At 24.6% G+C, this 23995-nt stretch overlaps 2 protein-coding genes across 4 annotated transcripts in view; both read left to right on the top strand.

The window, feature by feature from the left end:
- Positions 1 to 5101, top strand: part of LOC113555028 (ecdysone receptor-like) — a 40047-nt gene extending 34946 nt beyond the window's left edge. For both annotated transcript variants that reach the window (XM_026959307.1, XM_026959308.1), the window contains exons 4-8: positions 975 to 1102; positions 1177 to 1341; positions 1418 to 1576; positions 1652 to 1874; positions 1969 to 5101. In XM_026959307.1, the coding sequence (XP_026815108.1) occupies positions 975 to 1102; positions 1177 to 1341; positions 1418 to 1576; positions 1652 to 1874; positions 1969 to 2213 (920 nt within the window). In that variant the 3' untranslated portion in view covers positions 2214 to 5101. The remainder of the gene's footprint in view (positions 1 to 974; positions 1103 to 1176; positions 1342 to 1417; positions 1577 to 1651; positions 1875 to 1968) is intronic.
- A 4217-nt stretch (positions 5102 to 9318) lies between these two features.
- On the top strand, positions 9319 to 22194 carry LOC113555031. Of its 2 annotated transcripts, none has more exons than XM_026959312.1 (6): positions 9319 to 9448; positions 9545 to 9613; positions 9856 to 9948; positions 21314 to 21382; positions 21594 to 21686; positions 22012 to 22194. In XM_026959312.1, the coding sequence occupies exons 2-6, from the start codon at positions 9554 to 9556 to the stop codon at positions 22129 to 22131; spliced, it is 435 nt and encodes a 144-aa protein (XP_026815113.1). In that variant the 5' UTR covers positions 9319 to 9448; positions 9545 to 9553; the 3' UTR covers positions 22132 to 22194. The 2 variants fall into 2 exon arrangements, with proteins under 2 accessions (XP_026815113.1, XP_026815114.1); XM_026959313.1 differs by having other exon boundaries at positions 9377 to 9476.
- Positions 22195 to 23995: the final 1801 nt, after the last annotated feature.

The following is a 23995-nucleotide window of genomic DNA, read 5'->3' on the forward strand; positions in this document are numbered from 1 at the left end:
ACACTCATCGTCCGTCGTATAATGCGCCATTATAGTGAGCTCCACATTATAGACTTTTGCGTCATGTTTTTATACGAAAATGTTATTTTCATTATGAAACGTCCACGGGTGTTATTATTGTCTTGTTGGAGTTTCTTGTACAAAAATTAATAATAATTATATGCAACAGTATTGTAAATTATTTATACATATTTTATAATAAATAAGTATTAAATATAATTTTTTTTTTTGATTAATGGGTAATTTCAAAACATTTAAATCGTTTGACAAATAATATTCTATTAGCCTAAAATGTTAAAGAATTTACAATGGTTAATTTCATCGACACACTTCCCTTATACATACCATTATCAAACATAGGTATAACAATGTTTATGTTAAGGTATTATTTAATGTGTTGCACTGCTATAATAGCACCTAATTTAAAATTAGATGTTATACACTAAAAATGTGTTCTGTTTTCATTAGGTGCAGTTATAATACAAGTATTTTTTTTACTTATTCAATTGTAAATGTTGTTTTTATAGTCTATTATTTTAATGATTATAACAGATAGTGTAATGAGTATGTTTTAAAGTTTTAAAGCGTTTGCACATTATAATAATCATCAATTAAACATTATGCCTCCGAGTGAAGTCCATTATTTTAATAGGCAATTTGGTATTTATATTAATATTTATCAAATAAATCTTTTAAAGTTACAATATTTCCCATTCATAGTCCCAAGGTAATATTAATGTATAATATTCGTAAATTGCGCATCGGATAAATGTAATAGGTCATTAATATTCTATTAAAATGTGTATTTATAAACATAAAATTCTAATTGTTTTAAATTTTGGTGTGCCATAACATGTTTTTTTGACCTACGAATATTTGTTTAGTTAGGTATACGCCTACCTTAAAATTATATCAAATTATTATTTTAATTAATATACCTATGTATTATTTTTTAATATGACGTTGATTTTTAGGTGTTGTACCAGAAGTTCAATGCGCCGTAAAAAGAAAGGAGAAAAAAGCTCAACGAGAAAAAGATAAACCAAATTCTACTACAGATATTTCTCCTGAAATCATAAAAATAGAACCTACAGAGATGAAGGTAATTAAAATTATAATCACTTCTAAAAAATAATTTTGTATTTGTATCTATAATATAATTATGTTTTCTTTTAGATTGAATGTGGTGAACCAATGATAATGGGCACACCTATGCCGACTGTACCTTATGTAAAACCATTGAGTTCTGAACAAAAAGAACTGATTCATCGACTTGTCTATTTCCAGGATCAATATGAAGCACCTAGTGAAAAAGACATGAAGCGTTTAACAATAAATAATGTACTTACTTGAATTTAAAAAAAAAAAAAACATTTATCTACTTCGGTAATTGTAATTATTTAATTCATTTTTATAGCAAAATATGGATGAATACGATGAAGAAAAACAAAATGACACAACGTATCGAATCATTACTGAGATGACAATACTTACAGTTCAACTGATTGTTGAGTTTGCCAAACGATTACCAGGTTTTGATAAACTTGTAAGAGAAGATCAGATCACTTTACTTAAGGTAGTTATTTTTTATAATAAATTAGTTTTGTTTATATGATTGTTTACATTTTATTAATTTATTCTGTAAAAATAGGCTTGCTCAAGTGAAGCTATGATGTTCAGGGTAGCTAGGAAATATGACATCACCACTGACTCGATAGTGTTTGCTAACAACCAGCCCTTCTCAGCAGATTCTTATAACAAAGCTGGGTTGGGAGATGCCATTGAAAACCAACTGTCGTTTAGTCGGTTTATGTACAATATGAAGGTAGATAATGCAGAATATGCTTTATTGACTGCCATCGTCATATTTTCAAGTAATTATATATATTTAACTCATTTATAAATAAAATTATACTATAATATTATTGGTGTATAGTGATTAATTATTTATTTTTCATATATTTTTAGGTAGGCCAAATTTACTAGATGGTTGGAAAGTGGAAAAAATTCAAGAGATCTACTTAGAGTCCTTAAAAGCCTATGTAGATAATCGAGACCGCGACACAGCAACAGTCAGATATGCGCGACTTCTCTCAGTACTTACTGAGTTGCGCACATTGGGCAATGAAAACTCGGAGCTATGTATGACACTGAAACTGAAAAACCGAGTAGTACCCCCATTCTTGGCCGAAATATGGGATGTCATGCCATAGTAGATTGCTTCAGCTAGTTACCTTGTACCTGGTCACACCATTTGTGTTGCTTGGTATTATTTTGAGGACTGTCAATATTTTTTGTTAGTTCAGACCCCTGACAACCACTTGGCAAATATGTGTAGCTCTGAACATCAATTTGACTATATTTTGTTCTACTTCTTGGATGACTATTTAAAATACAGTTTACTAATTTTAATAAAAATGACATATTGAAAATTAACTATCTATCTAACATGTCAGGTAATAATATTAGTTTACGTGTTGTCTTAAATGCGCTTAAAAATAGCTAAATATATAAAGTTTGAAACTGTAGGTAAATTAGGAGTTGTTTTTAAACACAAGGTGTATAGAAAAATGTTAGCACTCTTAGATTTTGTATTATTATGTTTGAATTCACTCCTAAATCAAGACATAGTACTGTTAAGCAGAATTTGTTTTTAACTAAGAATTTTTAACTATGAGGGTGCTATATTGTTTCTCTGTTATCCTCGTGTGGTTTTTGAGACTGTATGTTTTGTACCTGCGTGTTGGATTTTTTCTTTTTAAAATTATTTATATATATATTATATATGTTTATCAATAAGCCAATTAATTTTATTATAACAAATTTATATAAATATATTTTTTTTTTTTTATATATGAAATGTAAGAAACATCATTTCTATTCGCGAAACTGTGATATTAGTTTATAATAAATTGTATATGATAAAAAATATATTGTGTATACTAACATCTATTAGTTAATAATCATAGGACGTTTGATGTAAACGTGTACAAACATAGGTTCAGGGCTTTAGATAAATGTGGCACTCTTTTATGTACATAATTATAATATTATTATTTTTTTATTACTTATTATTGTTATGCTTTCAAAACCTAAATAAGCAATTCTGTTAATGGAAAGTATTTTATTGCAAGTGTATTTAATTACAAAATATTAGAAACAGTTTTGATTAGATGAAATTTTATATATTTTAAGTACAAAAACAAAATTACAAATAGGAAATTAAAATAGCTATTATTAATGTGTGTTTGTGTGTGTATTGAGATGAAGACTGTAAACATCAACATTTAGATATTTATATTATTTTATTATTATTAATATTTTAGACCAATTGTCTTCTAATTGCTTTACTGATTTCTTTTTTAATGATCAATAACTTTTAGGCCGGTTATCGTTTTCCTTTTTATTTATTATTTTTGTTTTCATTTAACATTAATTCAGAACATTTTTGGTATGGTTCAATAGCTTTAAAGATAGTTTTTAAAATAAAATTTTAGAATTATAAATACTTATACATTTTCCTTTATCCTCATAACCATAATTATATTCTTTTTTTTATGTTGTTTTTTGTTATTGTCATTAAAACCAAATTGATGTATCCTACCAGTGCAATAGTTATCAAGTTTATTAAATGTTGTCCATAGTTTTGTTTTCACAGAAAATCAATTATCTGGTGGTATATAATTATATATTAATAAAATACCAATTTTTCTTGGGTCATAAGTGTAATTGTTTGTTTTTAAGTAGATGAAATAATTATAATATTTGTAAATTAGAGTGTACTGGGTGTTATTTTCAATTATTATTATTATCTACTAAATAACAGTTACTTATCACAAGTTTTAGTTTGAATTTAAGAATAGATAATTTTTGGCTTTTATTTTCTCTCCATCTACATGTATTTATGTATCATATTTTTTGTTGTTGATTTTAAAAAATACATTTGAGTACACTCTAAAACATTGTCTACTAGTTAAAGATATCCACTGTTATATTTCCTTAATATTGTAATTTGTTTAAAAAACACAAAGAAATTAGTTTACTGAGATGAATAGTTAATATTTTTAAAAAGCTCTTTACCAACCGATTCAATTCGAAATTCCTACCTGATATTATGATATTTTTAAGAGATAAATAGTTTATATAATTTGTAGATGAAATGATGTTTTTTACATTCTATTTATTTGAGTTGATATCTTTAGTAAAAACAATTTCATTCATAAACGCAGAAAAAACCGCCACTTGTCAGTTTTAATACAATTATATATTTATAATGTTATGTACATTTTTATGATTACTTTTGTGCAAATGTTAATTCTTAGGAAATTGAGTGTAATTTTAATATTTTTTTTTGTAAAGAATTTTTTTTTTTAAATACCATTGAAAAATGATCTTGTTCTTTTTTATAGATATAAGAATGTGTATTGTCATAAAAATATTATTTTGACCATAGAAAATATAAGAATCCAATGTTAATAATTATGTGTTACGTACAACAGCCTCACGTTTGTTTTTAAATCTCCAGTATTATATTTTTGATAAAATAACAATGAATTCAAATTGTACTTCATCAGAATATATTTGTTCAATATAAGTTTAAAAAGTGGCCTTAATTTGTAGCTAGTACCAAAAGGTCAAACACTAAACTTTTTTGTTTAAAATATCATGACCACCATTGTGAACTGCATTCTGCACCAATGACACTGTTTATGTTTAAAATGTAACTCGTTTGACTTTGCATGTATTGGCAACTTTGGAGTGTACCGTTTAATTTTATCATATCTATGTAAAAATAAATATAAAATATTTAAACAAGTTAATTTTAACTTAGAATTTTTATCACGCATAGAATTTCTAAATTCACTGCCCTTCGAAACAATTAAGCCGTATTTCAGCGCACTTGTGCAGTTAAATCTCACATGCCACTGCCATTTTTTTCTTTTTATACTTAAAAAAAAAATGTTATTACAAACGTTTGATATTGTCTTAAGTAACACGTTAATACTCTCTCGAGTATGTACCATTGTATGTAATCCGTGTAGTTTGTTTAAAACGCTAATATTCTGGATAATAAACAATAAAATCGTTCTAAAAATATAAACGGTGATTAGAATTTTTTGTACTTTTTGTTTTTATATAATATTTTTTACATGTATATAAATACGTAAAGTACATTCTATAGTTGCGCTTTTTTACATTTTGATATTAGCTATAAAACCGAATGTTTTATAAAGTAATAAATTAAAATTATAATAATTCTACTATACCTACTACTACTACTACTACTACTACTACTACTACTACTATTACTACTACTACTACTACTACTACTATACTACTACTACTACTACTACTACTACTACTACTACTACTACTACTACTACTACTACTATTACTACTACTACTACTACTACTACTACTATTACTAATAATAATAATAATAATATTAAAGAACGTGAAAAAAGGATTTGTACTTTTGTAGATCACGATTATAATATAACTACTTACTTTTGAGTGTATATTCTATATAGTGTGACGCATTGTATAATATATTTTGTAGACAGTTTAGACGATTATAATTTTAGTATAGTATACAGTCGTTAACGTTTACCGAGTATGATAATATGTAGGTACAGCAAGATGCTGTAACCGTGATAATGAATATCCGCGAGATGTTAAGTTCTTTATGTCTGTAACTACAGTATGATAGTAGTGTTGTTAGATGCATAGTAAATTACAACAATTATGGTATATATTTTTTTTTATTTTCCATTTTATAATTTTTTTTTTCAATTGGGTGCGCATTAACTCCTCAATGAGACTGACACGATGAGAATTATGTTAAAGATGGTTGATAATGTGTTAAATATCATACGTGTTAATTCGTTGCAGCGGTGAATTAAAAACCGATATCCATCGATGATAATAGTTCGCAGGAAAAAACTTGTAATATTATGTATTATTTTTTTTTCCCAATTGCCTATTGAATTATATTATATTCTACGACAAAATAAAATGCTGTTTTTTCTACATATATCCGCGTTGTCGTGTATAAACATTACACCAGAAAATTTGTTATGATATTATGTATAATCAAAGACGAAAAAATCTAATAGAGTGCTCGTGCAAAAAAAATATTGTATACCTACTCGTACGGAACATTTTGGAATATTATAATGCGGAAAAACATTGTGCGACGAAAACTATTAATTAACACTATCTGTCTATCTATATTCTATATATATATATATATATATAATTATATAATGTACATATTATGTTTTATTAGTACGGACGAGCTGTTGTTAAAATGTACGCGAACGAACTTTGAACACATTTTGTAAAAAAAGAAACATATAATGATAAAAAGATAAAAAAATAAAGGACTATATAATAATGCTGTTTGTTTGTTTTGATATTATATTAATATTAAATTCTACTGCTGATTCGTCGCTGATGCGTCATTTCAGGTATTCACACTTTCAGTCATCGACTTGTTGGTGCTAAAATATTTACAGGCCATTTTTAAATTATTATGTCAGGCGTACAGCGCTAGGACGTATGTGTACAGGAGTTTGCCACTTGTGCAGTATATCTATTATAATATATACCTACTTAATGGCTATAGTAGGTACACACGTGCCTGTAGCCTGTATGTATATTTAAAATGCAAACAACTAGGAATGCAACTTTTAGAGTTTATTTTACTCGACATTTTGCCATTCAGCACGATTTAATGACTATGATTTTTTGTGCGTTTCTCGTGATTGTAATTTATATACAGAACTATACAAACGACAATATATTGTATAATATGTATAAATTATCTTCTTTTGTTATTTGTTTTATACAATATAACAGTGCCAGAAAGCTTTTTTTCTGGAGAGGCGCACTTATTTTTTCTCTAGTTTTTGTTATATTATATATATATATGTATATATATATAACATATATATATGTTATATTATTATTTTTATTATACTTATATATTACTTTATGACTTTTTATAAAACGACATAGGTGATAATACACGAGCGGAATACCTAAAAACAATAAAAGAGATAATTATGAAGAAAATAAGTAAACTGCAATAGTTAAAAACATACCATAATATAACTTTGTAACCATGCAGAAAATTGTATTTGTATTTTTATCTTAAGTCTATACTTTTAGCTAAAGCATTATCTACTACATATTTGGCATTTTAAATTGTGATTTGTTATGTTACGTACGACTTGAAGATGAATCACAGATATCTAAGTAATAACAAATTATCATAGATTACTTTGTTTTATATTAATATCAATTAAATGAATTTCTGTTTACTACATTACAGCAATATGTGGTTCATAAAAAAAATATATATATATTTCAGATGCGGAGGAAGGGGCTTTGACTGTTGACAAATTTGTCATTATACGATTGGTCATCTGTTGGACAACAGAAAAAAATGTATTTGAGAAGTTAGAAAAATTTAAAATGATAAATTTTGACTCGATATCAGCAGGACAGGGTAATAATGAAGTATACCTATTAATAAATATTTATATATATGTATTATATATACATTATACCTTTAGGGCTTTAGGTATAACGTATACCTTATATGAATTATGAATAATGTCTAAAAATTGTACCAACGTTTTTGAAAATAAATTCTCAAGTCGAACATTTAAATATTATGTTGGGCCTGGGTCTGACACGTGCAATTAATATTTGTCTGTATAAATTCTTTCATTTTTCCGCTAAGGAATTTGAATATTTCAATCTTGGTATAATCTGCTGTAGGTATGTAATAATAATATTGTTGTAGGCATTTGACAACGTGTATCTCACACGGTAGAAATGCGCAATAAAACAGAGAAGATTAACGATTTGTAATAAATTCTATACAGATAAGTGATATTTGACAAAATTCTTCACATATAACATTGTATAATACATAATAGTATTTACGTTTACGTTTACGTGCGCATTTTTTGACAAGTCGTATTTATTTTATCTGATATGTTGGACAACGATTATGACTTATGAGCTTGAATAATTATATCGAATTATCGAATGCGCAATAATTCAAATATTTAAGTATTATAATCAATAATATTTTAGAAAACATTCCGTTGAACATTCTTGGAATAATATTAAAACTACGAAATTTAATTTGGAATTTTATCCGTATTCACCCTACAATTTTTGTGGGTAATCTATCGGGCGTCTGGGCCATATACTGTAAACGATGTCCACAGCCAGAATTTAATCTCGATTAAAGCGCGAGGGTGGTGGCGGTGGTCTTATTAATTAAATGTATCCAAGGGTACATGCTGAATTATCTGAGCTGTTGAGAATATTCAGTATGGGTTTCGGACAAATGCTCTTGGGGTTCTTCGTATTCAATTACATCGATATAGTGATCTCCTTTTTTTATATGATTCAATATAAAAGTGACTTTTATGGGACCGATATCATAAGTATATTGTCCAACATATCACCATACTTGCTATGTATACAAAATGTACTTTTTACTTTGTCCATAATCATCGCGGCTTCTCGCGTAAACGACACGGTAAGAGTAATAAGTGAATATAAAGACTCATGTGTTTTTGTTATTATAATAAAACAATTTTTTTTATCTATTCTGATTTGTTTTATCAAATTCAAGAATTCTGATATGTTATTTGTAATTACATTTATTTCAAAATGAATCTTATACAAGTACTGTAATCAATAAGTATTATTAATTTATATTACTTAAATTTTAAAGAAGGTGATAGCGAAGATTAGGTTAGATAAATTGGTAGATTTTTTTAATAAAAAGATTTAAGTCAACTTTTTTTTGTCGATTTTTATTAAATAAAGAGATCAATAGATAATAAGAATGATGTGAATAAAGCAATTTTGTTTATATTTTTGAATAATTATTATTTTCTGTTTTACCTACACTGAATTTATGAGTTATCATTAGGGCTCATCGAAACCTAAAATAATATGCAAATTTGACATAAAAATGTCAAAAAATGTCCTTAAAAAATGACCTAAAAAAATTACGAATATTTGTTTTAAATTAATAAACATTTATTTTTTTAAAAATTGTACTCTTTTTTATTATACAATTCTATATATATTTATCTAAGCTTACAAATAACTCAAAATATAACATAAAAATTACAAAAAGTGTTCTTTAAAATAAAATTAAATAAAATATTACAAAAAAAAATAATAAAATTTAGGTATAATAATATTCACTACAACATGATAACGACAATTGTAATCGGCGAGATAACATTGGATAGTTGGTTACTAATCTTAGTCCGTGGAAATTTTATGTCGCGTTTTTAATTTCATGTGTATATAAAATCATTAAAAACAACATTTATAATTCTAATCACCTTTTTCCTACCATGTAACTATGTGGCAAAGTGTATTTATATCGAACTTATGATTAGAAATAGTAATTTAAATTATTATAAAACTAAAATGTATATTAAATGTCTGATAGATTCTAACTTTTGAATATAATTTTTTTTATATTTTTGTATGCTTACAGAAAAGGAAGATGATTTCATATTTACGGTTGATTAAGATTTCAAGCTTACCTGTAGATGCCAAACTTCAAGTAAATGATGTATTAATTTATTTTGACGAATGATTTTTATAAATAATATTCGTATTAAATGTACCTATTTAACAATATTTGAAAAAGTAATCAAATGTAACTCATAATCGTAACACAACTTTTTATAAAAGTATTATAACATTATTATTTTTATCTTGTTAGTTACGGTTTTAGTTTTTATCTATAATTGAACACTTTTTTTAGTATTAATAGTTTTTATTTTTGTGATAACCAAAAATTAGGTGAAAATGTTCATGAACCAACTAACAGTTTTTGATATGGATAAAATAACAGCTTTTGGAATTTTCAATGTAAATTTGAATCTCGTTATGTCGGTAAGTAGATATAAATTTATCATATAATTGAATATATTATTTTTAAGATTCAATTAATTAAGTTATAAATTACTATAATTTGATGGACATAAACGAGTCGAAAAACTTTGCACGTCCCACGTCCCTCGTATCCTCATAATCATTGTATTGTTTGCAGAATTTGATATTGGGGAGGTCAAGCCATTTAATGAGCTCATTTAATGTTTCGATATACCTAATTGAAAATATTCCTTTGAACTGAATACTCGCAAAATATTATGTCATTATAAGTTGTATAGGCTAAATAAAAAATGAGATAACCGTTTAAAATAATTATTTTACGTGGTAATCTAGTTAGTTAAAGAGGATATAATTAGTATTTATTTCAAAGAAAAGCATGATGTGGCCTCAAATTAAAATTTTTTTTGTATAAAATACTATTATAGTATTTATAATTTTCAAATTATATAAAATAGTATTTCAAATGTATTTTTATTTTAAACACAAGGTTAGTTATACCAATACTATTGTCTATTATTTATCTACTTGTAAATAAAAACATTAATATTTTGTAAGATTATATAAGTATAATTCTATATTATTTAAATTAAATCTTATGTTTGCTAATGAATTTAAAACTATACTAATATTTTTGTTATTAGTTATCGCATACATAAGTTTCGTGTTCGTTACGTGTGTGTTTATTGTAAGTAAATAAGTAATATTATTTGAAAAATAAAAAAAGAATATAAAAAAAATATAATAGATAAATACATATTATTCTACGAATTTATATAATATGTAGGTAATAGGGGTATGTTCATTTTACGACATTTTTTCTTGACTGTACTAGTTTAGTAAGTTTATAATATTTCACAAGTGTTCAAATATACGTACATTTTATTGAAAATAATAATGTTCGTAAATGTATTAATGGCGTATATATATATAGTATATAGTTAGACTTAGTGGCGTAATTTGGAAAACATATCAGGGGTTGCAAAAATTACTCAGGATGCTCAAAATCACACAGAGCAAAATCAACTCACACCCCTAACTGTATAAAAATAAACATTGTCTTAACATAAAATACATTATAAATTTATATAATTATTTTTATGTATAGATGCATGTTGTTAAAAACTATATATTTTAAATTTGTATAATTAATATATAGTACACAAACATTAATTTTATTTAAATTTTAAATCAAATAATCTTTTTAATTATAATATAATAAATAATATCAATCGTTTATAATTTTAAAATTGTAGGTTGTAGCAGTCTCATTGTTGTTCTCTATTTTAATGTATTTATAGTAATAACTAATACATTTACCTTAATTTTTATTTAATTTATTATAGTGAATTGTAATCAATTAAATTATTTGCATTGTTGGAGTATTGATAATATTTAATCTCATTTTTCTCATTTTTTAACATTTTTTATTTCATAATTAATTAAGAGGATGTAATAACCGCCTGAGTTGTACTCCGTCTTACACACTCACGACAGAGCAAATTTTTGTTCACCAGTTTCAATATTGTACTGTTAGTTTTGATATAAGAGTGAACTGACTTATTATAAAATGTAAAGGTAAGATTATTATCTAGAACTCCACGTAGCCTTTTATTGATATTATTATTTTTAAGTAAGTTATGATCATTTTAAAATGTCCTGAATAATAATCTTACCTTTACATTTTATAATAGGTCAGTTCGCTCTTTTATCAAAACTAACAGTACAATATTGAAACTAGTGAACGAAAATTTGCCATGTCGTGAGTGTATAAGATAATGATATATGATTTAATTATTTTTATACATAATTTGAAACTTATTGGTTTTGTTAACTATTTTTTTTAACAGATCATTGTTCTACTTATAACTGGATTGACAACATTGTTACAGATGAAAAACTATTTACTTATGAAACAGTATATGAATAATACAAATTTATATTATGCAAATTTTTCTAAACCATCCTAATACTCTTACTAGTATGTGCTAAAAAACTTAAATCTAGTTCTGTAAACTGTTAATAATTAATTCTTATTGCATATCGGATATAGTTTATTAGTGAATTTAGCTAGACGTTAAACAACTGAATAACTGATAAGTTATTTTTAGGATAATACTGTGATTTTTTTCATTAAAAGGCATTTTGATTTGTATTCAATTATTCATTGAACATATAGTCTGTATTTCTTTTCATATTTAATGTTAATATACCTACATAGATCATTGTTAAGTTGTTTTGCAAATTTATGTTATTTTCAGTGTACTTTCTGAAATCAAAAATTCAGCGGTGAAACTACTGAAATGTTATTTAATACAATAGTTTTAATTTTTATAAATTTTAACAAGTTTTTTTACGAGTATTTAGATGAAATTATAAGTATCCATGAATCATTTATATCAATCAGTGGCGTAGTCAGGATTTTAAAATATAATAATATTAATTTTTTATTTTTATTATATTATAATAAAATATATCGTACAAAAAGTGTCCATTTATCTATTGTAATAATGCTATATTTTATGATTTAAAATTAAACAAATTAAGTATATTATATTAAATTCTAATTTTTCGCTTCAGTTTTGTAAATTAAACATAAATAATTAGATTTAGTATTGTATAGTGTATTACAGTAGTACAGTTGGAATGTAGCAAGTATGATAGAAATCGATTATTTGATATGAATAACGAAAATGTTGAAATCTATACTTTGACTGGGGGGTTAGGTTACGCGCGGTTGTATATAACATATAATATATATGTTCGTCTATAATATTAGTATAGTAGTATCCCACACGGTCAACTTATAATAATAATATAATATTAATAATCATTATATACCTGTATATTTCATGCAAAAAAATACAATATACATTATAGATATTAATCGTAATATTAATTAGAATAAATAGTTGCAATCTTATTGCATAATGCTTGTGGTGGGATGAAAAATTTAAGTTCATTACAATTAAAATACATATTATATATCTAATTCAATTTAAAAAATGCACAATAAAAAAAGATTAACAAAATAATGAACAAATTATACCATTAAAATTTACAATAATTGATATGTACTCTGCAAAATCTAGTTTCCTCAGAAATAACTAAAACATGTTTAAATTATTATAAGTGTCGTAAATATTAATTTTAAGTAGTCTAAATATTTGAATAGCAACAGATTTACAAATTTTAATTCCAATTTGCTTTTTAAAATTTTGGCCAGATATAATGATGTTTTTTTTGTATCGTATACCTATATTGTGAATGAGTTATCTTGGCAATGTTATGTCTAAAATTTAATTAACTAAGTAAAGCATTATACAAATATAACTTTTAATAAATGGGACATTCAGTTCAATATATTCAAGACTATTACAATACATAGATTTTAGCAATACAAATTTAATTAACATATTTAAGGCAATCTTTAGCCTATAAATATGTGAGTAATATGCCTGTCCCAAAACACTAAGTACTTCATAGCTGATAATGGAATATATTAATGATAAATATAGCAAACGTTTAATCTAGTCGTTGAAAATAAATCTTATTTCATAAAAACATAGAAAAATGTTTGCAAAATGTTAGTTAAATAACTAATATGATTATTCCATCCTAATTTATCATCAATTGTTATAACTAAATATTTAATAGAGCTTACCTACTTGTTCAGTGCCCCAAATTCTAATATTGTACAGATTTTACTAATATCATTACAGTTTGACGAGTGAAAACATATTTTGTGACATTTGTTAATAACTTTTGAGCTATTTTTAAAATAATTAAAATTTAATATATTAATACTTAATTGTTATAAGTTATAGTCGAACCAGTCTTTTATAATTTTTTTTTTGATAACATTAGCGTTTTCATACAAAAGATCTATATTTTTATTAGAAAATAATATTACAATATATATTATTTGCTATATATTATAACTAATAAATTTGCATTTACTATAAAGTTTAATAAACCATTAATAAATATAATAAATTATAGTGATGGGTTGAACCTATTTTTTTTTTGGTGTCGAGCCGAGCGAACCCGAACCGAACCGAACCGAACTATTAATATTTTTTATCGAACTTAAATTTAGTTCTTTGTTTTCTTATATAAAAAGAATTTTGAACCTACCTAAATGGTAATAGTTCGATTCGATTTACTTTCATTCTGAGCCTGAATTACCAGTTGTTCGATACGGTTCGACATTCGAACAGTTCGACCAAATCACGAATAAACAATTTATGACTAAGAACAGTTCTCTACGGAACCCCATGTGTAATGTCAAATTGATAACTAAAAGTATTATTTATTTTAAATACTTTCTTTTTGTTTGATAAAGATGATCTTATTAGGTTATAGATGTTACCTTAAGTTATTATTATAATATATATTTTTTTTAGAAGAATAGTTACGATATTAAATTAATAATACTTGCGTTGGTTTCTTTATATTAAATTATTGAAATTATTATTTAATATCCGGATATACATACTAATACATTTATGATTCATATATTGATGATGAATGATCATAATTTGTGTACTCAACAAAATTCTACAGAACCAATTGCTAAGAAACCAATACAAATATATAATTTAATATATAATATAATATGTACAGCTATAAAATTGTTGCTATGAAATAAACGAAAACAGACAGTATTTGTATTGAATAATAATAAATTATTCAATAAAAACAAATACTGTCTATTTTAGTTTATTTCATTTATAGGTTAAATATAAATTGTATAGTAATAAATATTATTTTTCTGTTCAATTAACACAATTAATTTTCATTTTAATACTAAATTTCACCTCAAGGAAAGGCATTCTCACGATGTCTACCGCTTTTATAACAACTCAAAAGCCAGTTGTATTCTTATGCAAGTGTTTAGGCATCATCAACTTTTCCTATACATCAGGACCCGATGGGCTTTTAATTCAAAACACAAACTTAAAATGTTATTCATTTGTCGAATTTATACGACTAACCGCATTACTTATATTTACGTACAACGTTCAAAACCGTGTCTTAATACCAGAGAAATTAGGTATTTACAAATTTTGGATCATCATAATTTCAGCAAGAATATCAGAAAAATGGATAGTAAAGTATTATTTAATACCCGGATATACAGTTATCCATACTCATTAATGAAAACTCTGATATTATATTTTTTGTAATATTTTAAATTAATTAAAATATCCATAAAATACGATTACTTTTAGTGGATGCGATATATATATTATTAATAAGTTTTTGCACAATATTCAATTTTATAATTAAATTTGTATTCTTCAGTTGATAAAACCATGTTAATTTGTATAATTTTTTTTTTTAACGGTTATTGCTACATTAAAAATTAAAACATTAAAACAAAACGGTATTTTGAATGTACTTTCTGAAATTAGAAGTATCATCGAAGACACTTCCGAAAAGTGTTTAATAAAACAGTTATAGTTTCAATTAATTTTAAGAAATTGTTTAAAATCAGATGTTATTATACGTATCTTTGAACCATTTGTACCAATTTATTACAAAATGTAACCTATAATTCAAATTAAAGAAAGTACGTGTATTATATAATACAAAATTCTATTTTTATGCTTAAAATTTGTAAATTAAATACAATAAATAAAAAGAAAGTTAATTATATTTATAACCAGAATACGATAATAATTTACAGGATGATTATTTTATCAAATAACACTCATTATTTCAAAAAGTATTAAAAGTTTAGACAAGCGGAGTAGTGGACAAACATTTTGCGGGGATCACTCCACTCCGCGCGACTAAACTTTAAATACGTATAACTCACAAACTACTCGCCCTAAATTCAATTTTTATGTATCAAAATACTCAAAAAATTATTCTGCTTTGGAATATGAAATTAAAAATCTAAGTTTTCATTCAAAAAAGTAAAGAACTGAAAAATTTATTAGGATAAAAAATATTTAAAAAAAAATCTTTTAATAAAAACGTTGTTTTTTTAACAATTTGAAACTACGTAAAAAAATATTTTCAAAAACATTAATATTTTTTAAAATAATGAGTGTTGTTTGATAAAAGAGTCACTCTGTAATTGTATATATATATTTTAAATTTTTTGTTAGATGAATTTTAGAATTTTAATTTTTGTGAAACTATGTTTTATGTTGAAATGTAGTTGCTTGTAGTGAACGAACAAAAATCTATAAATAAAGAGTACATTTTACAGTTCTGCCGTACAGTAAGAGATGAGTTTAGCTCGTCATTGAGTATTTTATAGTTATTTATAATAGATGTATTTAATTTATATAATTAATATATATTTATAAAAATTAATTGTAAACAGAAAGTTACATACATATTACTGCCTCTCTCCCCATGCAAGTTGGATAATAATTATAGTTTGCAGATTGCTTATCAAAATATAATTTAATTAGGGCACTATGGTCATTGGCCAACCAATGTAAGTATCATTAAGTAATGATATTAATTCATAATTGGTAAATCAATCGAAAAAGAGTTTCCTACTTTTATGTTTTTTTTTTTTTTAATTTCACTAATGTGAGTACTTGATGGTTGAGTGTTTCATCACTTTAATATTTTATGGATAAAAATGAAAAAATGTACCAAAATGCCCCTAAATTGCCTATCTAATGCGCCGTGAATAATGTTTATTTGAAAACCAGGCAGGAATAAATATAAATAAATCTACTATTTAAACATTTTATGCAAATAACAAGTATTATTCCTTTACTTTAAAGAATTTTTGGCGTTATGTTCGTTGAAAACGAGATATAATTAGATATATTATTGGCAATTGTCATATTTTTTTTTTAATTTTGTAAGACAAAATGATTAAACGATATAAGTTACACATGCCCTGATTAGTCACATTAAGGACGTTACTAGAACCATAAATAACACTATTCAATTATAAATACCAACAACCATATCGTTTAGTCTTTTTACTAAACGAGAAAGAAATATGCAAATAAACTAGTACAGGTTGGTATTTAATATATAATATAATATTATACTTTAACTGCTATATTGGTGTTGTATTATTTTAGAATATTTTTTTATTTAGTACCCGTTGGAAATTTATAGGATGTACAATTTATTTAAAAATTTCTTAAATTGCTGATATTTATATAAAACACTGTTGTATAAGAATTATTTACAATTTTTATAGTATCATGTATTATTAGTATATTTCAGAAATTGATGACGTATTTTTAGTAACGGAATTACAATTTATGCTATGCAAAGTGTACAATAACAATTTACCAAAGTATGTCGGAAACAAAACAAAAATGAAACGAAAAAATAATAAATAATAAAAAAAAAATTCAGTGGGGTAATTTATGTTTTTAGTGAATAATCACAGTCAGAATAAGCTATACTGCAATGATGGTGGCACAGTTTCGGTGATTAGGCGCGTTGGCAGCATTGTCGATATATTTGTTCGCGACCATCTTGTGAACGGGATTGGATTAGATGAGCGCGCTGAGACTCAGGTCATTAAAATTTATTGATTTGACTCTAATGTCGCATTTTTAATTTCATGTGTGTATAAAATCATTAAAAACTACATTTATAATTCTGATCACTTTTTTTCTACCATGTGGCCAAGTGTATTTATACCGAAATTATGATTAGCAACAGTAACTGGGAAGTTTAATAAATCATTAATAAATATAATAAATTAAAGTGATGAGTCGAACGTGTTTTTTTGGTGTAGAGCCGAGCAAACCCGAACCGAATCGAACCGAACTATTAAAATTTTTTATCGAACTTAAATTTAGCATTTTGTTTTCTTTTACAAAACAAATTTAGAACATACTTAAAATGATAAATAGTTTGGTTCGATTTACTTTCATTCTGAGTTTAAATTACCAGGTGTTCGATTTAGTTCGACATTCGAACTGCTCGACCCATCACGAATAAACAATATAGGACTAAGATTTAAGAAGTAAGAACTGTTACCACCGAATCCCATGTGTAATTTTAAGTTGATAACTAAAAGTATTATTTATTTTGAATAATTTCGTTTTGTTTGATAAACATGATCTTATTAGGTTAAGGATGCTACCTCTTAGTCATTCATAATACATATTTTTTAGAGAAATAGTTACAATATTAAATCAATAGTATTTGTGTTTGTTTTGTTGTTTTAAATAGTTGAAATAATTATTTAATACCCGGATATACAGTTATCCATACTAATTAATTTATGATTCTTTTATTGATGTTATGATCATAATTTGTATATTCAACAAATTCTACACAGTAAGATTGCTAAGAAAACAATATAAATATATAACAATATAAAATAAAGTAGTTATTATTTTAATCAATAATTTATTATTATTCAATACAATTACTGTCTGTTTTTGTTTATTTCATTGCAACAATTTTATAGAAAGTTAGAAATATTATATTTCTGTTAAATTAACACTATTGATTTTCATTTTAATAATATATGCCTACCTCAAGAAAACGCATTTTCACGATGTCTACCGCTTTTAAAACAACTCAAAAGCCAGTTGTATTCTTTTGCAAGTATTTATGCATCATCAATTTTTCCTATATAATATAATATTTACAACTATAAAATTGTTGCAATGAAATAAACGAAAACAGACAGTATTTGTATTGAATAATATTAAATTATTCAATAAAAACAAATACTGTCTATTTTAGTTTATTTCATTTATAGGTTAAATATAAATTGTATAGTAATAAATATTATTTTTTTTGTTCTATTAACACAATTCATTTTCATTTTAATACTAAATTTCACCTCAAGGAAAGGTATTCTCACGATGTCTACCGCATTTATAACAACTCAAAAGCCAGTTGTATTCTTATGCAAGTGTTTAGGCATCATCAACTTTTCCTATACATCAGGACCCGATGGGCTTTTAATTCAAAACACAAACTTAAAATGTTATTCATTTGTCGAATTTATACGACTAACCGTATTACTTTTATTTACGTACAATGTTCAAAACCGTGTCTTAATACCAGAGAAATTAGGTATTTACAAATTTTGGATCATCATAATTTCAGCAAGAATATCAGAAAAATGGATAGTAAAGTATGTATAATATTAATGATATTTTGGTATATGTTATAGTTAGTCTTTTGAATAATGTTCTTAAAATAAGTAAAAAGTTAAATAATTAGGTTGATATGTAATGAATTCAGAATTATTCCAGTTAAATAGTAGAATGAAATGCAGGGAAATATTATTTATCTTATTTGAACCGGTTAATTTATTATTGAAACTATGGTTATTACATAGGTATAGTTATAATGTTCTTTTCAATAAATTATTTATAAGATATATTTATTTTAAGGGTATATCTTTACTTCCATTAACACCAGATATTTTAATATTTAAGTAGTATTAATCCAAATAATAGTTATCGTAATTTACGCAATTATCATTTTTATTTTAATAGGTATTTTAAAAAAAAATTCCTTTAGATTCTAATGTCGTACCATAGTTTATAGCTATAACATGTTCTATTTCTACATCTTCCTTTTTTTTAATTGTATTTATACTATTATTTTAACTATAATGAAATTTAATTATAATTTTTTCAATATAAAAAGGTGATGGCCGGGCAAACAGATAGACTGAAAGAAGAATTAAATTTCAAATATGATAATCTTATTATTATATATTTGTATAATATTATCCTTTGAAGTAGAGAAAACCTTTAATTAATAAAACCAACGTTATATCACTTATATAATGAACGAAAATAACGTTTGTTTATTTTTATTTAATAAATTTTTCACAATTACTGATTCAAAACCTTAACTACCACATATATATTAATTTTTTTGTTTTTAAAGGTTGATCAACGGCATAATAGAATACGATGAAAAACTACCGGCCATCTTAACATTGCATTTCATTCACCAACGTCCGATTCAAAAAAGATGTTGGTACATAATTTTTTATTTTGTATTCGTATATTATGTTTGTATTGCGTTCATATTGTTAACGATCATACCGTTCAAAGCGATGAACATTACTACTTTTTCACTTTATTTTTTTCGTTTGTCTTTCCTCATTGACGTTACCTTGGCAATTTCATCTTATTTTTACCTATAAAACTTGGAGTGTAGATTCCAAACGTTGAACGGTTTCTGGACACAACTTCCAGACGGATTGACAACGATTTCTGTTGTTGCCAGCGGATGGTCGAACGCCGAAATCACGATTTTGGTAGATAAAACTCGCCGGCTACATGCTGAACTATCTGATCTGTTGAAAATATTCAGTACGGGTTTTGGAAAAACGCTTTTGGGGTTCTTCGTATTCGATTACATCAATATATTGATCTCCTTTTTTTATATAATTCAATACAGGTATGACTTATATGGGATCGATGTCATTGGTATTTTGATTCTAATAAGCCCATACTTGTTCTGTACACAAAATATACTTTTAATTATGTCCATAATCATTGCAGCATCTCGTGTGAACGATACGGTGAGTATGAAAGTTATGATATAGACTCACGTATTTAAGTTAATAAAATAGTTCATGTTATTGATTTTGATTTATCGTATCAAATTCAGTAATTTTTAATTGTAATTTGTAATTACATAACATTCAAAATTAATCTTTTATACATATATCTATATGTACTGTAATAATTATGTATCATTAATTTTTTTCTTTTTGAAGTAAGGGATAGTTTAGATTAGTGAAAAAGGTAGATTTAATAAAATGAAAATAGAAATTGTTTTGTTAATTTTTAATAAAAAATCAAATCAATAAACAATAAGCATGATTCAAATAAAATAATTTTTAAAAAATTATAATTGTTTTTTATTGTTTCTATACTAAATTTATGTGTTAAAATTTTCAATATTAATAGATTTGTTTTTTTTTTATAAAAGATATTATTTTTACTTTTTGTTTAAAGAACAAACTAAAATATTTTTAAAAAGTTATAGGTACATTATAAATTAAATCAATTATATATAATGTTACTTGTTGTTGGATTATTAAAGAAGTTATTATAAATAAATAAACCATAATTTTATTTACTCTGTAGTCATAGTTTTTATAATTTTATAAAATAATAACATTTCAAGTTCTTATTCATTTTTTAGCCATTCCATAAAAAAGCAACTTAGTTAAGAATAATTTAAATTTATATTCCAAGTTTATCATTTTAAGCGTAAAAAAACATTATTTATAATTTTAATATTATAGTTACTCGAGGCTGAATGTTTTGGCAAGAATAATTTTTAATTAATATACTATGATAATTGTTTATGACAATAAAAGGTCTGATAGATTTGTACCTTTGAACATATTATGTTATGTATCTTTTTATGTTTACAGAAAAGGAAGATGATTTCATATTTACGGTTGATTAGGATTTCAAGTTTAGCTGTTGAAACAAAACTCCAAGTAAATTATAAATATATTTATTTTGACGAATGCTTTGTATAAATAATATTCGTATTACCTTTATTAAACAATATTTAAAAAGCTAACCAAATGTAATTCATAATCGTAAAACAACTTTTGATGAGAGTGTTATAACGATATTAGATTTAATCTATAAATAAATACTATTTCTTGTATTAATAGTTTCTATTGTTGTGATTACAAAAATTAGGTGAAAATGTTCATGAACCAACTAACGGTTTTTGATATGGATGGAATATCAGCTTTTGGAATTTTCAACATTAATTTGAATCTTGTTATGGCAGTAAGTAAATGTGAATGAACTAAATTAATATTTCGATATACGGTGAGTTAATGATGTTCCAAGATTCATGACAAATAATAAGATATTTATATCTTATTAAAACAGTATAACTGTTCGTAACACCCAATTTATAATATACCTAGTGCATAGTTAGACTTATTTACATATACATCTTTATTGAAACCTAAATTATTTTTGTTTATTGCAATGGTTCATGTAAATTGACATATGAAATTTACTTCTAATGTAATAATGATTTATGATTTAATTAATTTTTTTACATAACTTGAAACTTATTGGTTTTGTTAACTATTTTGTTTTACAGATTATTATACTACTTATAACTGGATTGACAACATTGTTACAGATGAAAAACAATTCAAATATGATACAGTATATGAATAATACATTAGTTTTTTATGAAAATATTTCTAAGCCATCTTAATATTGCTATAAGTGTGTACTAAAAAACTTCAATTTAATACTTAAATAATTAATTTTTATTCACATATGGAATGTACTTAGTTTATAAGATCATTTAGCTAGACTTCTAGAGTCTATCTGCTAGACGTTATTCATCTTATTAGTTGCTTTTAAAATATCACTGTGGTTTTTATCATTTAAAGACATTCTGATTTTTTCTAAATACAAATAATTTTAATTTATTTTTATTTTATATTTAATATTATCTTTTAATGTTTTTATTTTACTTGACTTATTTACATATAAATCTTTATTGAAACCTAAACTATTTTTGTTTACTGCAATGGTTCATGTAAATTGACATACGAAATTTACTCCTAATGTAATAATGACTTATGATTTAATTAATTTTTTTTACATAACTTGAAACTTATTTGTTTTGTTAACTATTTTGTTTAACAGATTATTATACTACTTATAACTGGATAGACAACATTGTTACAAAAACAATTCAAATATGATACAGAATACCAATTACAAAAAAGATGGAGAATAATATTTTTGAGGAAATGACATATCAATTTGTCTAAATATGTCTCAAAACAATTTAAACATCATTTAAATGTACAACATTATTTTGTTTATTTTTAAAGTCAAATAACAATAAAATATAAAATCGATATGTCATTCCTTCAAAAATATTAATATCTATATTTTTTTTATGGGTGATTTCACTCTAATATTACTTAAAAACATAGAAAAAATGATTTTACATAAATGCGTTTTGGCCATGTTGCGTGTGGCTAGAGAGGGAAAACAAATAGTGCACTGATATCCTCTTAACATAAGAATACTATTTTGAATAATAATTTTAAGTTTTGAGTTAGATGAATTTTAGAATTTAAATTTTGTAAAACTATATTTTGTGTTGAAATTTTTGTTATTGAATGAACAATAATTTATAAAGAAAGTGTCCATTTTATACTTCTGCCGTACAGTTAAAGACGAGTTTAGCTCGTCATTGAGTATTGTATATTTATCTATATCAGATGTATTTGATTTGAATTCAATAATAATTAACTGGAAACAAAGTTGGAAAATTGTAGTTTGATGAATAGGACACTAATATGATAACTGACAACCAATGTGAGTATTATTAATTTAGGATATTAATTGGTAAATCAATAGAAAATGGTTTCTTACTTTTATGTTTTTTCTTAAATTTTAATAATGGGAGTACTCAACATTGATCATTTCTTGATGGTTGAGCGTACTGTCACTTTAATATTGTATGAATAAAAAAAATGTACTCAAATGTCCCTAAATTGCCTATCGAATGTGCCGTTAACTGTATTTATGTAAAAGTATATTGGTATATTCTGTGGTGGAATAAAAGGAGGACATTTACAATTCAAAGTTGTCACCCGAAAACCAATTCAGTTTTCTTTTTCTAACTGAAGTTTTCGGTATTACGTTTTTTGAAGACGAAATTTAATGAAGTGTATTGCAGACAATTATTATAATTTATTTTAATGAGTTTTCACTGTAATAAAGAACGATATATAAATAGGGTGATTCTTTTATCATATTATACACTTATTTTTTTGTCAAGTATTGATTTTTTTTTAAAAATATTAGTACCATTCTTTTTTCAAACCGTATGAAATTTAAAATTTTTTTACCATTTTATTTGATAGTGAAACCACTATCAACTTATCATTTTTAAATGATAACCTATGTTTAAAATGTCATATAATTATATATGAAAATATGTACCTCTTATTATCTATTACCCGTGTGACCATTGGTCTTCAGAAACAATAAGTACATATTATAAAAACCAAAAATCACCAAACATTAAAAAAGTGTTTATCGCTAAAAAAATA

Source organism: Rhopalosiphum maidis, chromosome 2 (genome assembly GCF_003676215.2).
Source record: "Rhopalosiphum maidis isolate BTI-1 chromosome 2, ASM367621v3, whole genome shotgun sequence".
NCBI lineage: Eukaryota > Metazoa > Arthropoda > Insecta > Hemiptera > Aphididae > Rhopalosiphum > Rhopalosiphum maidis.